General features: G+C 35.6%; 1 protein-coding gene across 3 annotated transcripts in view; it reads left to right on the top strand.

The window, feature by feature from the left end:
- LOC126873110 (extracellular serine/threonine protein CG31145) overlaps positions 1 to 19,058 on the top strand; it is a 93,070-nt gene that overhangs the window by 69,040 nt on the left and 4,972 nt on the right. For all 3 annotated transcript variants that reach the window (XR_007692307.1, XM_050633646.1, XM_050633647.1), the window contains exons 3-6: positions 1,543 to 1,618; positions 12,588 to 12,680; positions 12,849 to 13,153; positions 16,200 to 16,473. Coding sequence is in view for 2 of the 3 variants with exons in the window: in XM_050633646.1 (XP_050489603.1) it covers positions 1,543 to 1,618; positions 12,588 to 12,680; positions 12,849 to 13,153; positions 16,200 to 16,473 (748 nt within the window). In the remaining variant the exon portion in view is untranslated. The remainder of the gene's footprint in view (positions 1 to 1,542; positions 1,619 to 12,587; positions 12,681 to 12,848; positions 13,154 to 16,199; positions 16,474 to 19,058) is intronic.

The raw sequence follows: 19,058 nt of genomic DNA, 5'->3' as shown, positions 1-19,058 counted from the left end.
TAGATACACGTCACGTTTTTTACTTGTCCTTTCAACCATTTCATTATTTAATATGGATACCAGTGGGAAGAAATTGCAACATGGTTAACACACCTGACGTAAGTAATGACTGATAAAGCATTTGATAACTCGATATAGAAAAGAGGGAACGTTAATTTGTTTCTTTTATAAAATAAAAAAAAATGTGAGAATTAACGATATAATAATTTCAATTATCGAAGTTTCCAGTCTACCATTCTTAACTTAAGTATGAAACAAATCTCAGTTGAACGACAGGAAAAATTTTCGAAGCTTCTAACAAATTTCCAAAGATGAAGCATCTATCTGATAATTTATATAACCTTAAGAGTAAACTATTTTTATAAAACGAATAGCAATAGTCATTTTCTTAGCACTTTCACTTCATCATAAATAAAATGAATGTTCGAAGAAAATGCCGGAATCATAGGCTGGTTTAGTTAATTGAAAAAAAAATAGGAGTAAATTAGTTTTTACCGAGTAAGCGGTTTAAGCTTCGAGCACCCAGGATCTAAGTAGTTCGAGTCAATAATTCCAGCTACGCGACGGCAGGCAAACGATTAATTGTCCTGTATGATAAATTGACCGCGGGTAACCCAGACGGCTGGCACCTAAATTAGGCATATATCATTTATGAAATTGACACAGTGGACGACGCACGATCGATATTACATTCCGTACGTCTCTGCCAAGAAATTTTTCCCGTTCAACTTGCTCGAGCTTTGCGCGACGCATCGTTTTCTCTCGCATAAAAACTCGCGAAATTATATCATCCAGGAACTTTGGATTAAAATAAATTTACCCTATCTGCATGCTCCACATGGCATTTTAATACTATCTTTGACAGAGAAATATTTTTTTTCACTCCTTTTCTGCTTTGGATCCTTATCTTATTTTGTTAATTTCTACTTTGAATTATTAACGTTTTCTTTTCAATGGATAAAATTTAATTTTAATTTGTATAATTTGTAGAACATTTTGGATGTATTTTTAAACTGTGCATCTTTCATTTTTTTCCAGTTTGGTTTCTTTTAGTATCAATTTCTCTTGTCCGTAATTTGGATTTAGTTTTCAGCTTGTACAAATCTATAAAACACCTTGAGTATATTTTTAAATCAGATTAAAAAACTATGATCTAAACTAGGGAAATTACCTATTAGATTTTTTGTAGATGTTTTAGATACCTGTATAAAATTTCATATGCTTAGTAAGGGAACAAAATGATTGGAATTATAATGAGATTTAGTCTTCACTTTAGTTTAGAACGGAGAATTTCGATTAACGCTGCGTAGAGGTGTCTGTTGATTATTTCCCCGTATCGGTATACGACGAGAGCGCAATTAAACGCGACTTAATCGCACTAAGACCAATTGAATCGAAAATCTCGATTGCTCCGGTTCAGCTCGAGGAAATCGAGTCGGAGATTCATGTACCTCGATCCAATAATCGGATATCTTTCCGCGAGACTAGAGAGTAAATAGTTTGATTCCATTCTGACTTTGTATTTTCCCTTTTTGTTCGCAGTTCAAAAAGAGGGCGGCACGCAACTGAAACTCCAAATAAATTATTCGAACATGCAGGCTCTCTTCAAGCCTATGAGGTAAGTCGAATGGATTTAAATCTTTCCAAGAAGAGGTCAATCTTACATAGAACGTTAACCAGGAATAATGCAATCTTCGTTTCTGATCTTCCACAAAGCAACATTTGCTTTAACATTTGATACATGAGGAAAGTATCGACATAGACATTTAACAAATTTTAGAATAATTTCCGGTTTAGTATTTAGAATACTCCGAGTAAATAAATTAAAACTTCTTTTAAATAAAATCCGACTGAATTATTTTCATCAAGTAAAATGTAATGACATGATCGCAAAAAGACTGCTTTTACCATCTACAATTTTTCTTAACATATATTAACAAAAAAGACGATGAAGTTACTTAGAACAAAGTATACTTCGAATACTATTCTCGTTTTTCTCATTTTTTCATTTTCTTACTTTTCTCAAATTTTCTTCATATATTTACGTAATTGGTCGAAGACTAAAACTGAGAGTTTCTTGAAAGCTGTCCGCTTATCTCCAGCAGGCATGTGAGTCACGTTTGATATACGAATAGGTGGGATGCGCTGCTTAGTCTAACGAATGAATGCTCGAAACTTGGAGAATGAAGATAAGCGAGAGAGAGAGAGAGAGAGAGAGGTAGAGAGAGTTCCTTAGGACACGATTTACTAAGGATTATTTCGACGAGAATCGAATCCGCGAAACGTGTCTTCGACGAGATAAAATCGAGCGAAAGCATTTAATTCCGTCCGAATCGGATGTTAGTTCCGAGGATTAACAATTTATTTGATCACTAAACTTGCGAGAGCGCTCCAAGTACGAGTTATACACCGTTTAATCCTCTGAAGTTGAGTCCTAAGAACTTATAAGTTGTTGCAGTAGGGACGTCTTGCTGTTGCAATGCTGAAAATATATCAAACTTGTAATCCAATTTGTTGCGTGAAGAGGGACGTAATTGCTGCATTTGCAGCATTTTTCAAGCAATAATATTCGAGCTCTTACTTTGAATATTGTAATTATTACGGAATTCTTACAAATAGTCGCAGTATTTTTCAAGCAATGATATTCCAGCTTTTACTTTGAATATTACAATGTGCCTATAGAAGTTTTATATATATTTGCAATATTTTTCAAGCAATAATATTCCACCTTTTACTTTGAATATCGTAATTACTACGGAAGTATATGTATAAATCTCAAACTCAATAAACATAGTTGGTTGTATCCTCAATCTTGAGCCTGTTGCATACGAACAGCATGCCAGCTTTACAGTCGCGTCAGTTTGAAGATACACAAGCTCGTGAAAGCATTTAAACTTGAAGATACATCTTATGAATATATTATGGATGCTGTACTAATATATATATTATACAATTATCATAATTAAGACACACAGCAGCCAAACTGAACAACTCCGTTGAAGCTATTACGTTGATTTTTGTAAAATTAAATACTATCTATTGACCTGAGGATTTTTATGCATTTACAGGGAATTTAAAGATATAAAAATGCCATAGAAATCATATAATATGCAAAATTATAGAAAATTTCCAGAATAGAATATTCATTATAATACTCAGTGTCTAATGCACGAAACAAATTTCAACCTAAATTCCATTTCATTAGTTCCATTTATAAAAATATAAATTTCTATAAATATCCGTGCTAAATTAATCGTATCTTTCCACTGTTACTGAGGAAGTTTTAAGGATTATGAAATCGATTAGTTTCTCTTCTCGGTGACTCAAATAACAAATTTGATTTGCTTCAAGCATTTTACAAGAAAAAGCTATTAGCCAGCCAGCTATTACGAAATTATTCTCAGGTCTTCCTACGCTTTCCTTCTCGAAAAGGAGAAAGATTCGTCAGCTAAATGCGAACAGAAGAAGAGTAAGAGAAAGGAACGAGGCCTGCGGTTTTTCTTGCCACGTGGTTGACAAAGTTACGTGGATGGGATTACGAGCACAATTACATAAGTGGAGGGCCAAGTGCCTCGTGCCGTGCGAGAGCCACTCCAACTGTCCTTGCCTCTCTTCCACTCAATTATCATTGCCCACTCTCCCTTTTTTCCCTCCAGAAAACGCGATACGTCACATCCTCCCATTGTCTTTCAACCTAAGAACACTTCCCAGCTTAAGCAGACTGGAGGAAACGAGCATCGAGGGTCGCAAAACATTTTAGACACGTTCATTCTTTTCGTTTTTTTTTTTTTCTTTTTTATTGTACGCAGTTTCAACCTCCTACTCGCCCATTTTCCCTCTCGTTTCACTAAAGTTATGATACTTATGAAAAATGAGTTATAAATCTAAGAAACGAATTGTAAATTTTATTCTTTTCTTTTTTATATTTCGAAAACAAAATTTCTATGTCAGCAGTATTTTGTTTGCAGCTAGAATATAACGACAAGTAAAATAATTTGTCCTTTTTCTATGCTCCAAGTAATTACATTTATGGGTTTACTAGTTTGTTAATGAATTTATTTAACAGAATTGATCACTTTACTATAGAAGACTCTAAATCTGTGTACAGCGGGATTTCGGAAAATATTTGATCGGAAATATTTAATTGCAAAATAAATTCGTCCTGTTTACGTCGGTATAAATTGACAAATCTATAAATTAAATTGCTCTCTGCATTTGGACTCGAGAACGATATACACAAATATTTTTTTCTACTCAAAATAACAGAAAATTAGTTCCAACATAGAAAATTCTTTCTTCGATGATTATTTTACAAATATCGAAATTGATGATAACAATAAGATTAGGAAGATTATGAAAATTAAGTGGCGAAGAATTGAGATTCTTTAAATCACCTTTTGCAGTAAAAAGAAGGCACTCTCTTATTAATCGTAAATCACCGTAATCGTCATAAATCATAAATCCTGAACGAAATTGAATGGCAGAGTTAATTATCCTGTCTGAGAATAGATTTAATTGTCTATTATCGTCGTAGATCTCAATCGTAAAAGATATTGCTGCTTAGTTTCCTCTCGAATAAATTGTGCACGTTGCCAGACCGGATACGAGCTGTTCTTAACTTATACGGGTCAATTGCGTCGACAGGAAGTTGCGGAGGACCGATGTTTCTCGCGTTAATTTCTCGTTCTTATCGAGGTGTATTTCGAATCCAGCCTCGTGGGATCGCGACGAAAAGCTACGTCGCGAACAAACTGCAGAAGTAATTTCGCTCTGGCTGCGACCTCGAAATACCAAACTTTCCTCGCCCTATCTTCGAGCCCATTGCACCCTCGTTCGCAACTCTGAGAAGCCTGATTTTGCTCTTCTTACTGCTTAATTACGACTACTATTTATGCTCGCCAGAGATAACTGACTGCTACAAGTGAAACGACAGACAAGACCGAAATATCGAGGTTTTTAAGAAATTTTTTTAACTGTTCGAAAAATTCATAGCGTTTTTGACATTTTTATGTTCCGTACATAAGCAATTTTATATTCTATCATGCTCTATGTATGATATATTTATGAAATGTTTTCTTGAAACATTATCCAAATTGATATATCGTCATCCAATTTTCGTTTGCGTTACATTTATTTTCCAACGAAAAAAATGTGTAAACTTCAAGAACTGGAATTATCAGAGTGACTAATCATTACGGTACAAATTTATATTTTTATCAACATAATTACACAACTAAAGAAGTGAGAGCTATATAGATCATACTTATCTACGAGTGACAATGAAATAGAATTGCAGATTGAAAGACGCCTTGAACCTCTGAAACATGTCACACGATAGAAGAGTATAAGATACAATTTTCAGTATAAAACGGAACCAAAGGGAGATACAATTATATTAAATATATCTAAACTTCAAAGAAGAAAATTAATAAACTCAGTACATAGCATCCAAGATCATATAATTAGAATTCGTTCAATGAAAGTTAATTCCATCCAATAAATCACATCTAACAAATAACAAACGAGTGACAATGAAATAGAATTGTAGACTGAAAGACGCCTTGAAAACTCTGAAACATGTCACACGATAGAAGAGTATAAGATACAATTTTCAGTATAAAACGGAAACAAAGAGAGATACAATTATATTAAATGTATCTAAACTTCAAAGAAGAAAATTAATAAATTCAATACATCGCATCCGAGATCATGTAATTGGAATTCGTTCAATGAAAGTTAATTCCATCCAATAAATACGATCGTAAAGGGTTAATTCTCCAATTATCGGTTCTCTTTCTTTGTGTATCCACTGCGTTTTAATTTCGCGCGATTTTTCACGATAATTTTCGTCAGCCCCTCGTTACTCGCGGCAAATACCCATCGCCGTGTTCCGGAACCGGAAGAACCGGGGAAAGGAGCGAAAGAATAAAGCAAGAGAAAACGTAATATCCCGAAGTGGAGAGAAAATTCGAGACAAGTGAGGCTCGTCGGGACGCTTATTGCGACTCCTTTTTATCCCTCTTGTCTCTTCCCGGGGGTTCGACCTCCTCCAACCATTTCCGTGCACACACTTGGCCCTTTAAACTTCCGGTCGGCCGAAGATTCCACGATAAGTGGCCAAGGCCGGCTTAAACTCCGGTAATAAGTTCGGCAATAAGTTTCAGGGAAAGTTTCCGGACTTGGACCATCCTCTGACACGCTACGAAAAGGGCTGGAATCGTTTGGGTGTCAATGGGTGGGAGGAGGAAGAAAGCTGGAATTCCACAAAATTGCCAGCGTCTGCAGCGCCACCAATCCCGCAATAAGCTCTCGTTATACGTTTAAAGAGGACACCTCTTTCTCTCCTCACGAAACGAACCAGTTCTGACTTTCTCTTTCGCTCTTCGTGTTCCTTCCCTTTTCTTTTTTTTTTTTCCTTTTCCACTCTCGAACGAAGAGAGATTCATTGAATGGACAATTTTTCACGACGACGTTCCTTCTCGCGAAATTATTTCTTCGCTCGGTTTCTTTTTATTCGAAGCCCGCTTCAAGGCTCTTTGATTGCGAGCTTTGGATTTTCGGGCAGATGAACAACTACTCGTTGAATCTGAACGGTGATTTTCGATTTCGTTCGAGCTGCCAGATTCGACTTTTATTTCCATTTTTGGAGGAGAGACGGCGATTTCGGAAGATGGAGAAGAAGTAGATGGAGATTCAAGTGGTTAGTGTATTAGGTTGTACTACTTTTCTATATTCCCTTTACGTATATATATATATATATATATATATATATATATATATATATATATATATATATATATATAAGGGATAGATGAAGATTGACGTGGTTATGGTAGGGATATTGAGGTGGCTAGTGTATTAGGTCGTACTATTTTTTTATATTTCTTTTTTTCCTTTTTTAATAAATATTTTTATATTCATGGATGTACATAAAATTATACTTCATTTTTGGAGAAAAGGCAGTGATTTCAGGGGATCAAGTAGGAATAGCTAAAGATTGAGGTGACTGATGTATTAAGTAATACTGCTTTCTCATATTTTCTTTCTTTTCCATAAACATTTTTATATTTGCGAATTTTATTTTTGCAGAAAAGACGATGATTTCGAACGATAAAGAACAAATAGATATAGATTGAGGTGGCTGGTGTATTAGGTTGTGCCACTTTCTTATATTTCTCTTCTATTTTTTATTTTTTTTTTTCTAATTAACATATTTATATTTGTAAATGGAAAATTGTATTTGATCTTTGGAGAGGAAGAAACGCTGATTTGTAGGGATGAAGAAATATTGGAATATTTAGCAGGTTTTCTGAACCATTCTGTTTGCTTGTAAATATGTAATTGTATGTTAGGTTGAAATGTCTTTTTGTGTCATGCTTCTAAGAAGCTTATTTCTTTCCATGTTTTTGCGAAGAAAATATAACGCGCTTAAATTACCGCCAGTTTCATCATTTAATGAATTAAAGCTCATCAAAGTACAATGTTGATTATAAAATAATTAAAACTGAGAAGCTTCTCTTCCACATATGATTTCAATCTTTTAACGTTCGTATCTACACCGATGTATAAAGGTATTCTTTTTAGAATTTATTGAAACATGTGTTTCTAAAAATGGAATATTTTGGACATGCATAGAAATCTTATATCTTTTCTATTTTTCAATTTCCATACATCTTACATTCTTTAAATGTCTGTTTATTCCTCAACAATTTCTAAAGCGATTATTAAAAATAAAATTGCTGGTTATATGGTTTGCGAGAAACACAAGTTTCCTTCTTATCCACCTTCCTGCGGCTAGCGAAGTTCGCGTTATTAAATTTGCCGCGAAACTTTAGCGTCTGAATCCCGTGTACTCCATTATTAAAAACACCTCTCTTTTTTCGCATTTTACTAACAAATTTCGATAATCTTCCTCGTTGCACTTCGGCCAACTTTTCTAAACTTTATCTCGTCAAAAGAACCGCGAATGATATTAATAAATGTCTTTGAAAAGCATGAGTCAGCTAGAAAGCATTCTCTATACTTCGATAATTGAACTAAATCATTGTTCACGCTTTGCATGTTTAGTTTAACCAACCGAGGAAAAGAAGTTGCTGGTCGTAGGTCGGATGTTTTTTATTCGCTTTCCACCACTCGGTCGACTAATCGACCAGCAATAATTACCATCGACCTACATCATTAGTTCTAACCGCAATTAGCGTTTGACCATTCACGATATAGCAAATTTCAATGGAACTGGTTTTACGAGCTTCACAAAAATCTCGAGCACTCGTATATACGTATACGTGACTCGTATAAAGTTGCTCGTGCACGAAAAATTGTAGGGGAGTACACGCAAAATATATCGACGGGTTCAAAACCTCAAACTCGAAAAATTTCAATAATCGAACTCTGTACTATGTACTAAAAAAACATAGAAAAAAATGAAGAAATAATTCAAGCAAATATGATTCATTTTTATGCTTCTTTAAATACGATAATAAAAAAAAAACAACCATTAATATATAAAAGTACGTATGGTAATACCCCATTTAAAAATTTTAACAATCATTTTATTTCGTCTTATTTCGTAATATAAAATACTTCATTACGATAAATAAATAATATAACAGGAAGTTTACTTGTCAAGAATATTGACATAAAAGTAGACTCATCACAGAAGTTCAACTAAATTCTTTCGGTCACTTTCATTTTCTTCTAACACTGAAAAATACATTCAATCCGGAGAAAATATGAAAGAAGTCTTATTAAAGGTTAATTAAAAAATGTAGTTTTACACGACGACTCTTCGTTCCAATCTATTATCAAACGTCTTAGAACATTGTTCTTTTTGTTCGTTAAAATGAGAGCGTACTCGTCACATAGATATTCGAGAATCGTAGCAGGGTTTTAATCAATTTGCGGTATGAAACGAGGCAAGAAGAAAAACCGAAGCTCGTATGTCCCAGATTTTCGAGGCGGCCTGTAAGAAAAGCAATTCCTCTAATCTGACCTATAAATCTGTAGGTCCTCAGCAGTGGACGATGCAATTAATATTTGCCCCGGAATAAATCGCGTACGAACCGGTTCATTTGAATATAAAATAGCCGCGACCCCGGTCTTATTCCGCGCAATTATTCCAACGAAATACTGGTTATCTTTCCCGCGCACCTCGTTGCTGCCAGCCGGTAGAAAATTTCGCTTCGCTAAGGAGAAGGAAGGAGCCTTTGGTAAACAGAATTATGCCGCGAAGTCGGAAGGTCAGACAGCAAGGGTTGGCTGGCAGCCTCGCGATGCCAGTTAACTTTTAATCGGATGCAAATTACGGGCTAATTACCGCACGACCGTCGTATTAATTAGCCCAGCCTGCTTGGAAAAGTTCCGCCCAGCGTTCTTCTCCTTGTTTCGTTCTTTCCGTAGTCGATATTCCGCAGAAATTTGACGATTCTTTTTATCTTATGAGAAACATCCTCGAGCGCAATTATCAATTTTGATAAAATTCATAACGTAGACGACAGACTTTTATACAATTGCGTGTCTTTATGAAGGGAACCTGCATAGTACTTTGTTTCGCTTACACCTTTACATTCGTCACGAGTGCATAAAAATGTATGTAATTTCCTGGGAAATTATTTGACATGGAAAAAGTTACTAGAGGAAATAAAAGTTGATGATCAATTTTCTAACGAAATAACACTTACTACCTCTAAGTATAAATCACAATTTAGGCTTCTTTTCTTCATTTTATCTTACCATGAAAATATAAATTTGCATAAAGATCCACATTTTATTATTAGATATTAAGCGAAAACTTGTTTGCTATTTTCATTTGATTTTCATCTCTTATTCGCCGATAAACAATCCACAGAGACGTGAAATATAACGTACTTGTATTTAATTGAAAAATTTTGGTTCGAAATTTTTCTACCGTTATCATCAACCTCACAGCCTTTGCTAATTACATAGTTTCGTAGTTACTGGATACCATTACATCAAACGAGATGGTAATACGATTATTCGGTTCGTAATTAAAAAATGGGAAACTAAAAAATCATTTTGATTAGGAGTCTGCTGAATGGTTAGTAGGAATTATTTGCGCCAGGCACTGATAAAACGAAGTTCGAATCGGGTTAATGAGAAGCGAAAGTATTTCAGTATTCCCACTGGAATTTTGATTCAAAGTTGGTAAAAGTTTGGATATTGGATCGCAATATGCAAAAAGTTTGCTAAGTATCGAGATTAAAGATAGTTTTATTTCAAATTACTCGTGTTTTCATCCTCGACCACGAAATACAAGAAATTAGGAATATTTTTATAATCCTGTTAATACGCGGACAGAAACATTTTTTTATTTCATAACCTAATTAGAGTAGAGATAGTTAATTGCTGAGAGTCAAGTGTACGTTCACACCATAGACGTATTTCTATTTTTCCCTTTCAGATAAGTAGAATAATCAGATTCGTGCCAGACACTAGTAAGAGATTTTCTTTTTGAAAGAACTCCGCGTAATGACGTTTACATAACCCGCGTAAGTTTTTCGCTTAAAATAGTTCGATCATTTTCGTTTAAGAAGAAAGATGAATGTCCTTCAAACATTATCAAACATGTGTATGCAAAAGTTTACTAGTAGAAATATCGTGGTTTCTATGGAAAAAATTCAATAAAATTCCCAAAAATGGCACTCTAAACCAGAATTGCTTTAAGAATAATAAATATTATAATATATACGATAATAGATATTATGCCAATACTATTCATGACCACCGTATTGTTATCATGTAATATAATGTAATGTAAACCAATTAACGAATTGTGACATTGCCCATGTTTAGTAATACTGGCACGAGCAGAAACAAAAATTTCGTAATTCAACACTATCAGTCAATACATGATACGGGTAGCTGACGAGTTTGCAAACTCAGTTTTCTCGAAAACGAAGCCTTGAACGAAAAAGCTGTTACTCTTCTCTTCGATGTATTTTTACACGTAGAATCACCATCCGATCGCTCGTATCATGGTTTCGGAAAAACCCTATATATGTACTATGACGGTTATCTGTAACCCACTGATACCATCGTTTAGAATTAATTCATAAACATTTAAAATCAAATACTCTCTTTCTGAAAGTTTTGTCCCATTATTTACATTCTTATAGAGCCTGCGTAGCACGTACTCGCTCAACGTCAGTAGATCCACGGAATTCTGGGTTTCTTGTTCTAGCGCCATATTTCGTAAGGAAAGGTGCACACGTACGAGAAGGATTCCCCGGAGACGGTTTTTTTTTATTTATCGCCGTCGACTTTCACGATAGAACCGGAAACGAGGTAGAGGGGCGGGAGAAAACGAAGAGAAAACCGTTTCTTCTTCTCTTTCTCTGTAGGGTTATGTTTTCTCGAGAAATCGCTTGCTTCTGGATTCCGACATCTCGAAACTGTCGCGTAGCTGTACGTGCTACGGCCTTGAACGAGCAAAACATTTTTCAGGCAACGAGAACGATCGTAGAACCGAGATGAAAATTCCTCTCTTATCTGAATCTCGGTTTGAATCAATTACGAAATTTCGATTGAATGAAATTCAGAACGTGGTAATAAAGCGTGAGTTATTCCCTCGAGAAAGTGAAAATGAAAAATGAAGATGATAGAGTAAGATTGTCGTGTTCAATTATGGGAAGATTTCTTCGCGAGTGTTTTGACATTGTCGCGAAAGTGGAAATTACTTTCTCTTCCGTGTATTTTCTTTTCTTTTTTTTTTCTTTTTCCACGTGGAGAGAGGCTCGTGCATTCTCATTGGGTCTCGACGATGCCCTTGAACCGGAAAATATTTCCGAGAAAACAAGGAATTTCCCACGAGTCCCACGATCGAGGTGGAAAATCGCGAAAAACATTTCCATCGGATAATACGTTCTACGTTATTCTAGGTCAACGTTCGTTTCTTGATTTGACTCAGATACACCTGAATCTTGTATTCTACGAAAATTTACAAATAATTTGCACGTTTCTTTCATTTGCGATTGAAATTGAATGTATTAATCAAATTTCTTTGTTGCCGTTTATTTATTATTCCAATGTTTCAAACAAATTGAAGTGTAAATAGCATTGCAATAATTTTTCAGAAAAGCTTGTGGCTGATTGAAAATCACAGTGGTATAAGTCAGATTACTCTTTTTCATCATATTTGTTCAAATTATGGAACCGTGTCAATTTATGCAAATTCGTAATTTTATAAACTATATAAAGGAGTGGAAACTAAATAGGAATTTGATTCGCCCGTTAAAATTATAACGATTACTTTACTTTGAATATTTTACGCATTTTACTTGAATGTCACATGCATTCTGGTTATTTTTGCATATTTAAATTTTCCATAAATGCATAAACATCCGCAATCTAATTATACCTTAATTAACTACGCCACCAAAGCGACGATATTTGTGAAAATTCTAATTTTTCCCAACCTCGATTTACATCGTTATAATTTTTAATGCGTCCTATCCGTATGAAAAACCACCTAAATTCGTAGCAAGAGAATACCAAAGTTTTATTTATTCCAACTCCTCTGAATCATTAACAATTCAATATTATCTCTTTTTTTCTCATTAATGTACTAGGTTTCCACGAGAACAGCAAACTTTACCAAATCACTTCTACTTCACGGACTTCGAGAGACACACAGCAGAGATCGCAGCGTTTCATCTGGACAGGTAACCAAGTATTCTATCGATCGAAATTTTATTAGAAAAAAAGAAAGGAAAAAGACGATCTATGAAAAACAAGATCTCCGATTAATCAACGTTATCGGTATATTTTCTTGAATCCAAGAGGAATGAGCGTGGAAAAGTTTGCCCTCATCGAACGATTCGCTGTTGCAGACTACTGGGATTCCGAAGGGCGATGCCAGTCACCGGTAGAACGTTGAACCTAACGACAGAGATTTATCAGATCGCCGACGGCGAGCTGCTGAAGACGTTCTTCGTCAGCCCCGCCGGTAATATCTGCTTCCACGGCAAGTGCAGTTATTACTGCGATACGGCGCACGCGATTTGCGGAAATCCGGACACCCTTGAAGGGAGCTTCGCCGCGTTCTTGCCGGATAAATCTTTCGTTGCGAGGAAGGCCTGGCGACATCCATGGCGCAGGAGTTATCACAAGAGGAAGAAGGCGCAGTGGGAGCACGGTGAGATTTTTCTTCCCTCGAATCTAGTTTATTAACACATTCACAAGCGGTTAGATGTTCTACGTCATCCTTAAGTAGCAACAAAAGAAAGATGAAAACTGATGCGATGTGCATTTTAATAATTTTCTGTATCAACGATTGCTGTAATTATATAGAAAAGAGCACACTTGGCTGATTTTAATGAGCTTGAAATACGTCGTCAAGGTTATATCATCGCTATATATATATATATAGCTCAACTTAAATTTAACTCATTGATGCTAATTATCTTTAATATAAATAAAAAATGATAAATCAACGAGTTGTAGGTTGCGTCAGATTAGTATCCGATCGTCATGAATTAATTTTTGTTTCCATTTTGCAATTGCCATTTTCCAACTGTATTGTAAATTGGATTACTACTTGACTTATTATTATTTGTATATGTTAGCAAATATACTTTTGTCATTAGGTTACGTGTGGAGGACATGTCGCTGCTTGGCAACGATAATGGAACAACTTGACAAATTTCATATTTTCTTTTATCAAAAAGAAAGCCTACATTATGTTTCTGCTTTTATCATATGAAACGGTATCTTTATAACTCCCTCAATTTTGCGTTAGAAGGGAAAATTATTACTTATGTCGCTATCAACCTGATCTTGGTTTTACAGCGACACTGACTCATCTTCAGTTGTTTTGTGACGCTACAAGTGTCGGTCTTGTAATGTCATTGAGATGACTCACGTAGATTTCTTTGTAAAAAATGTAGTTTTATTTATTTTAATTCATGCAATTTGTGTATTTGTTTAAAAAAGAAAAGAAAAAACCCTCCTCTAAGGTTTACATTTTTTAAGTTGTACCGGTATAGGTGCCAAGTAGCGATGTGTATATATCTGCTGACTCTAATTATTATTTGTATGTAAGTGACAAATAGACAGGCGAAGACATAGTGCAACGTTTCATATAGCAATAGACTCATTAAAAAGTATATCACTTTAGCCTAATCTATAGCACGTTCGTTTCTTCTTTTTTATTTATACGATATTAAAAATAGTCGTATTTCTCGTCAATGAGTTAAGTTTAGGTTGGACTATATAAAAACGCGCCCACCTACTCCAGAGTGAAGTATAGTCGTAACATAAATTGTATTGAAGTTTTTTTTAATTTAAGTATGTTGACCTTGGCAATATATTTCAAGATTATCGAAACCGGTGAGGTGTATCCTTTTCCACATACTCACCAAAATATTTTTCAATATTGATAACAGTCATTTATTCTATGATATATATATCACATATATTCATCGTTTTAATTCACAAAATTATGTTGTCTTTATATTTCTTATTTTATAAACATTCTTTTGTTCGCCACCGTAGTTGCTAGCGATGTAGTTCTACGTCACTTCAAAATCTATAACTGGTTGCCACTGACGTAGTTCTACGTCATTTATAAGTTTTTGGCTGGTTGCCGGCGATGTAGTTCTACGTTATTTCAAAATCTATAATCTGTCGCTGGTATAGTTCGGCAATGTTTTTCTTCATATTTACGACGAGTTTTGTGCATTTTACTGCGACCACGATTTTACGTCATGTTTGTTATTACATCTTTTTCTGAAGTTTTACTGGCGCAACCGCTTCTTTCATCTAAACGTCAGTTCCTTTCTAAGGTTAAATGCTAGTCACCAATTATTAGTGTCGTTTCCTGAATATTAGCTACGTCAGTTTAGTGTTATTTTCTGAATAATTTTATATACATGTATACACGGTTGTGCACAAATAAACATAGATAATTTTTCGTGACTAGCTCAAGACGTCTTAATATAAATTATAATTTCATTATCAATTTAAAATAGTCTATTTTCTAAAACAATTTTACATTTATTGTTTTTCGATCAAAATCATGACATCCCTCCGTCTTAACCGGTTGCAAAATCCATCCGGAATATCCAACCAATTTTCCACTGGGTATACTCGGTACATAGCAGAGCACGCTCTTTTTATAATGCACTTTGTTTGAAGTCGATACATACGTTCAATAGTTCCCGGGATATCGCGAGTCGATAGTTCAGCGATAAGATGCATGACGGTCAAAATTCGTGGAAATCGCCGTGACCTACTTTTTTCGAAGGATTGTGTACGTAACGATTTAATAGTAGCAGTGAAAAAACGCTAAATCAGCATCATTCACTGTTCGCTGCACCGGTATCTGGATTGCGGTAGGTCGGCGTGTGAGTGCGACAGAGACAGGGATATCGAATTATTAAAAATTATACTTGCTTCGCACGGCGATATCTCGAGAACCAGGTGTTGTACCGAGATAAAACAAAAACTGGTTTAAGGTGGTGAGTTCTCTGCTTCTAACGATAACTTTTTATAGACTTCGTTTTACAGACTTCGAAATGCACATGGAAAGAATATGACGAGTCCAGTTGTTTTAATTTTTTCATTTTGAACAAATTGCTTTACAAATAGAAATCTCATAAAAATAGACGATACATGGTCGTATTGGTCTGAAATTCGAGAAGTATGATCGTAACAGACGTGTGATGCTTACAGTGATAATTTCGAAATGTTTTATTTTAAGTATTTACATTTTTCTGTAAGTATTCAAATGGATTCCCGAGTCACTCTATACGTATATTTTATACAATATTTACTGCAGCATTTGTTTCAAAGTAGTTCTTGCTATCAATAATTAATTATATATTAATTAAATACTAAGCTATAAATTGAAACCTAGAGCTTTAAAGAAACTACTATCGTTAAGGGTATATTATCGAGCGGATCGCTGAATATTTGATAGTCTGAAGCTTTAAAAATGTAAAAGTTCCGTAGCTCTCATAACCCATGTATAACCTGGTTACATAATATATATATCCATCAAACATTAAAATTTCACGATGAAAAGCGATAGTTTGAAATACTCTTAAGTTATAATTGATTTTCATTAAGTTTAGTTGAATCTTCGTTTAATACCAACCTCCCACGCTATAGTACCATTTTAATATTCTGTAAAATAAATACAACTTAAAACTTAGTAATATTTTATTTTTGTATGCTTTCAGATTCCGATTACTGTTCCCTGGTAAAAGAAATTCCACCATATCACGAGGGTCGCAGGCTGCTGGATCTAATGGACATGGCCGTCTTAGACTTCCTTATGGGAAACATGGACAGACACCATTACGAGACGTTCAAGATTTTCGGCAACAACACGTTCCCCTTGCACTTGGATCACGGTAGAGGTTTTGGCAGAGCTTTCCATGATGAGATCTCTATCTTGGCCCCCATCTTACAGTGCTGCATGATCAGACAAACAACTCTAAGCACCCTTTTAAAGTAAGTTCTTTCAGTATTATAGAAATTCTTTCGTAACTTGGATTCGGATAATTTCGCTCCAGTTCCTATTATTGTATCAAATTCGTTTTATTGCGAACACGTTCTTTACGTAGGGAAACTCTATTGTTTTGTAGGATTTGCTTGACATTCCTCCTCATAAGTAGAATACTTGAAGTTTTATATACTCCTATTTATAATATATATACGTGTGTATATGTGTGGGTGTGTGTGCATATATTATGAAAATAACAAAAACAGCAATAAAAGAAGGATGGGAGAAAATCTGAACTTTAACCGAAGGAGCAAAGGTTTACAACGTAGTATAACATTTCTAGCAACAAAATTCCATTCAACGATACGAATAGAAGCAATGTACTGGCCTGGCGTACCGGATGCTCAAAAGTAACGTACGAATAGTTAATCAAAAAAACAGTTCCACCACACTATCCCCTTGTCAAGACCAACCATTAATCACTTAATTATGAGTGTAGAAGAACAAAGCACCAAAGACAAAAATACAACACGAAACCAGACAAAGCTCTAAGATCACGAGACTATATAAGAAATACAATAAGCTACCTTAAGGAAATCAATATGTTCAACAAAATCTAACTCACACAACTCAAACATCGTCGCTAATGACCACAATATAGATGCTGCTTGAAACGTGAAAGAAGACGAAGAAGAAAATTTATAATAACAATATGTATCTCGATTTTACCAGCGTGTACTAATTATTGATGGTATAATCGCTATAATAAACACAAGGATGGTAAAAATACTGGCCTTAGCCACTGTATAGACAGAAACCTCTACTCTTTCTAACAAATCCATCAAATATTTCGATTTTCGCCTGCACATCTCCACCCATAAATCAGTCTATCCGATCTCCTATTAATTTCTCCAATCGACACAATGCCACAGGGAACAGGAGATAGAACGAAGGCAAGATCGTGGATCTGGACGTGGCTCTAATTCGACGCTGTGGGTACGATCGTATCGAGGGCTGGTGTCGCGAGAGCGTAGAGGATCGATCTGGGTCGAATTTACAATTCAGAGCGGGGCTCCCTTCCCCTCTCTGGATGGCCTCTCGGCGGATTTCGAAAAAGGGAAACGCTGGGGAAACTTTACGAGCCGTGGCCCCGGGGGGCTGGATAAGGCGGATTTCGGAGTGAAACGTTTTACCAGAATTGGCCGTCGCCAGCATCGCTCGTGAATCTCCGCTTTGATGCGAATTCACGGGGACCAGGCTTTTTACGGCCGCGATAAATTCAACGAGAGCGGATTTCGTCGACACGCGTAGCTACACACACGTGCACACATCTCCACGAATGTGTACCTGGATTTTTGTGTGTGTCCGCGAGCGTACGTGTAGATGTACGTGCACCAAATGACCGATGCACGATAACAGCAAACGATTATCGATCTGTCCGACACGCTGCTTAGGCCGTCGTTACGTGTCCGCTAGGTCGAAACCGGTAGCCGATATCTTCTTCGCCAGAATCTCCGGCACGCGTGTTTCTCTACAAGCACGACACCTGCCACTGTCTCGATAAAAATCGAGATAACTCGTTTCGCAGATTGAATTCCACGCGGTAATCTGGATCTCGGTTCCCAGGATTCGCTGATTTCTTTAAACCTTTACGGCCTCGAGTTATCCTTCTCGTTTTCGCTCAGCTGTTCATCTTGAGCTGTTATGTATATATGCTGCCGCTCGGAATCCGTTTGTTGAATTCTTTATGAAAACAGTGAGAATGTCAAGATAATTTCAACTATTAGATTCTGTGATGTTTCTTTGGGTTTGATTTGGGTTTTGGTGTATTTACTAGCGCACGTGTCTCGAATATCTCACTTCTGAAAATAACTTAACAAACCTACTAGAAACAAGACACACAGAATGTTTCTATTCGTGAAAGTGAATCATCGTATTTTGCTTTTTACTCTTCGCGTGGCTACAGTATTTTGTATGTCTCGTGACTTTTCATCTTCACGTAGACTAGTAATTATGTTAACTATTTTTCTCTTAATAATCGTGTAATAATACGAGCAAATCGAACCCAGAGTATCGTTAATTTCGTATTAGTTTGATCTAGTTGCTTATTATCGTAGAACATAGCTAACAGAGAGTATCTTCTTGAATGAAATTGTGCTGGTCGTTCAAGACGCATTGAAGAAGCCCACACGTTGTCCATTAAACCTGATATCATAGGATAATTGCATCCTGTGGGTACTTCATTGCAGCTACTTCATCGTGTCAGTCATGGTTACTTCTCTTTCATTATGATTTCGTTTTCATTTAGTTCCCATTCAACTATTCCAACCTGCGTTAATACGAAACACATATAGGGCTATACTGTATCCTTCTTATCAAATATATTTCACGAAATCGTTGCATTTATAACGTAACATGATGTTTGATTAGCTGGAATAACAGTTTGTCGAGGATCGTGTTCGTAATTTCTTCTCATATTATCGAGCATAGGATTTCTCTATTACCTTTTTATGCGCTGTAATAACAATGTAGGCGAAGAAAAAACGAAACAGCTTTTATAGTAGTATAAGTACACCATTTTTTCTTTCACTTG

Source organism: Bombus huntii, chromosome 14 (genome assembly GCF_024542735.1).
Source record: "Bombus huntii isolate Logan2020A chromosome 14, iyBomHunt1.1, whole genome shotgun sequence".
In the NCBI taxonomy this organism is placed as follows: domain Eukaryota; kingdom Metazoa; phylum Arthropoda; class Insecta; order Hymenoptera; family Apidae; genus Bombus; species Bombus huntii.
The sequence above is the reverse complement of the archived record's forward strand: the minus strand, read 5'-3'. Positions and strand labels throughout refer to the sequence as shown.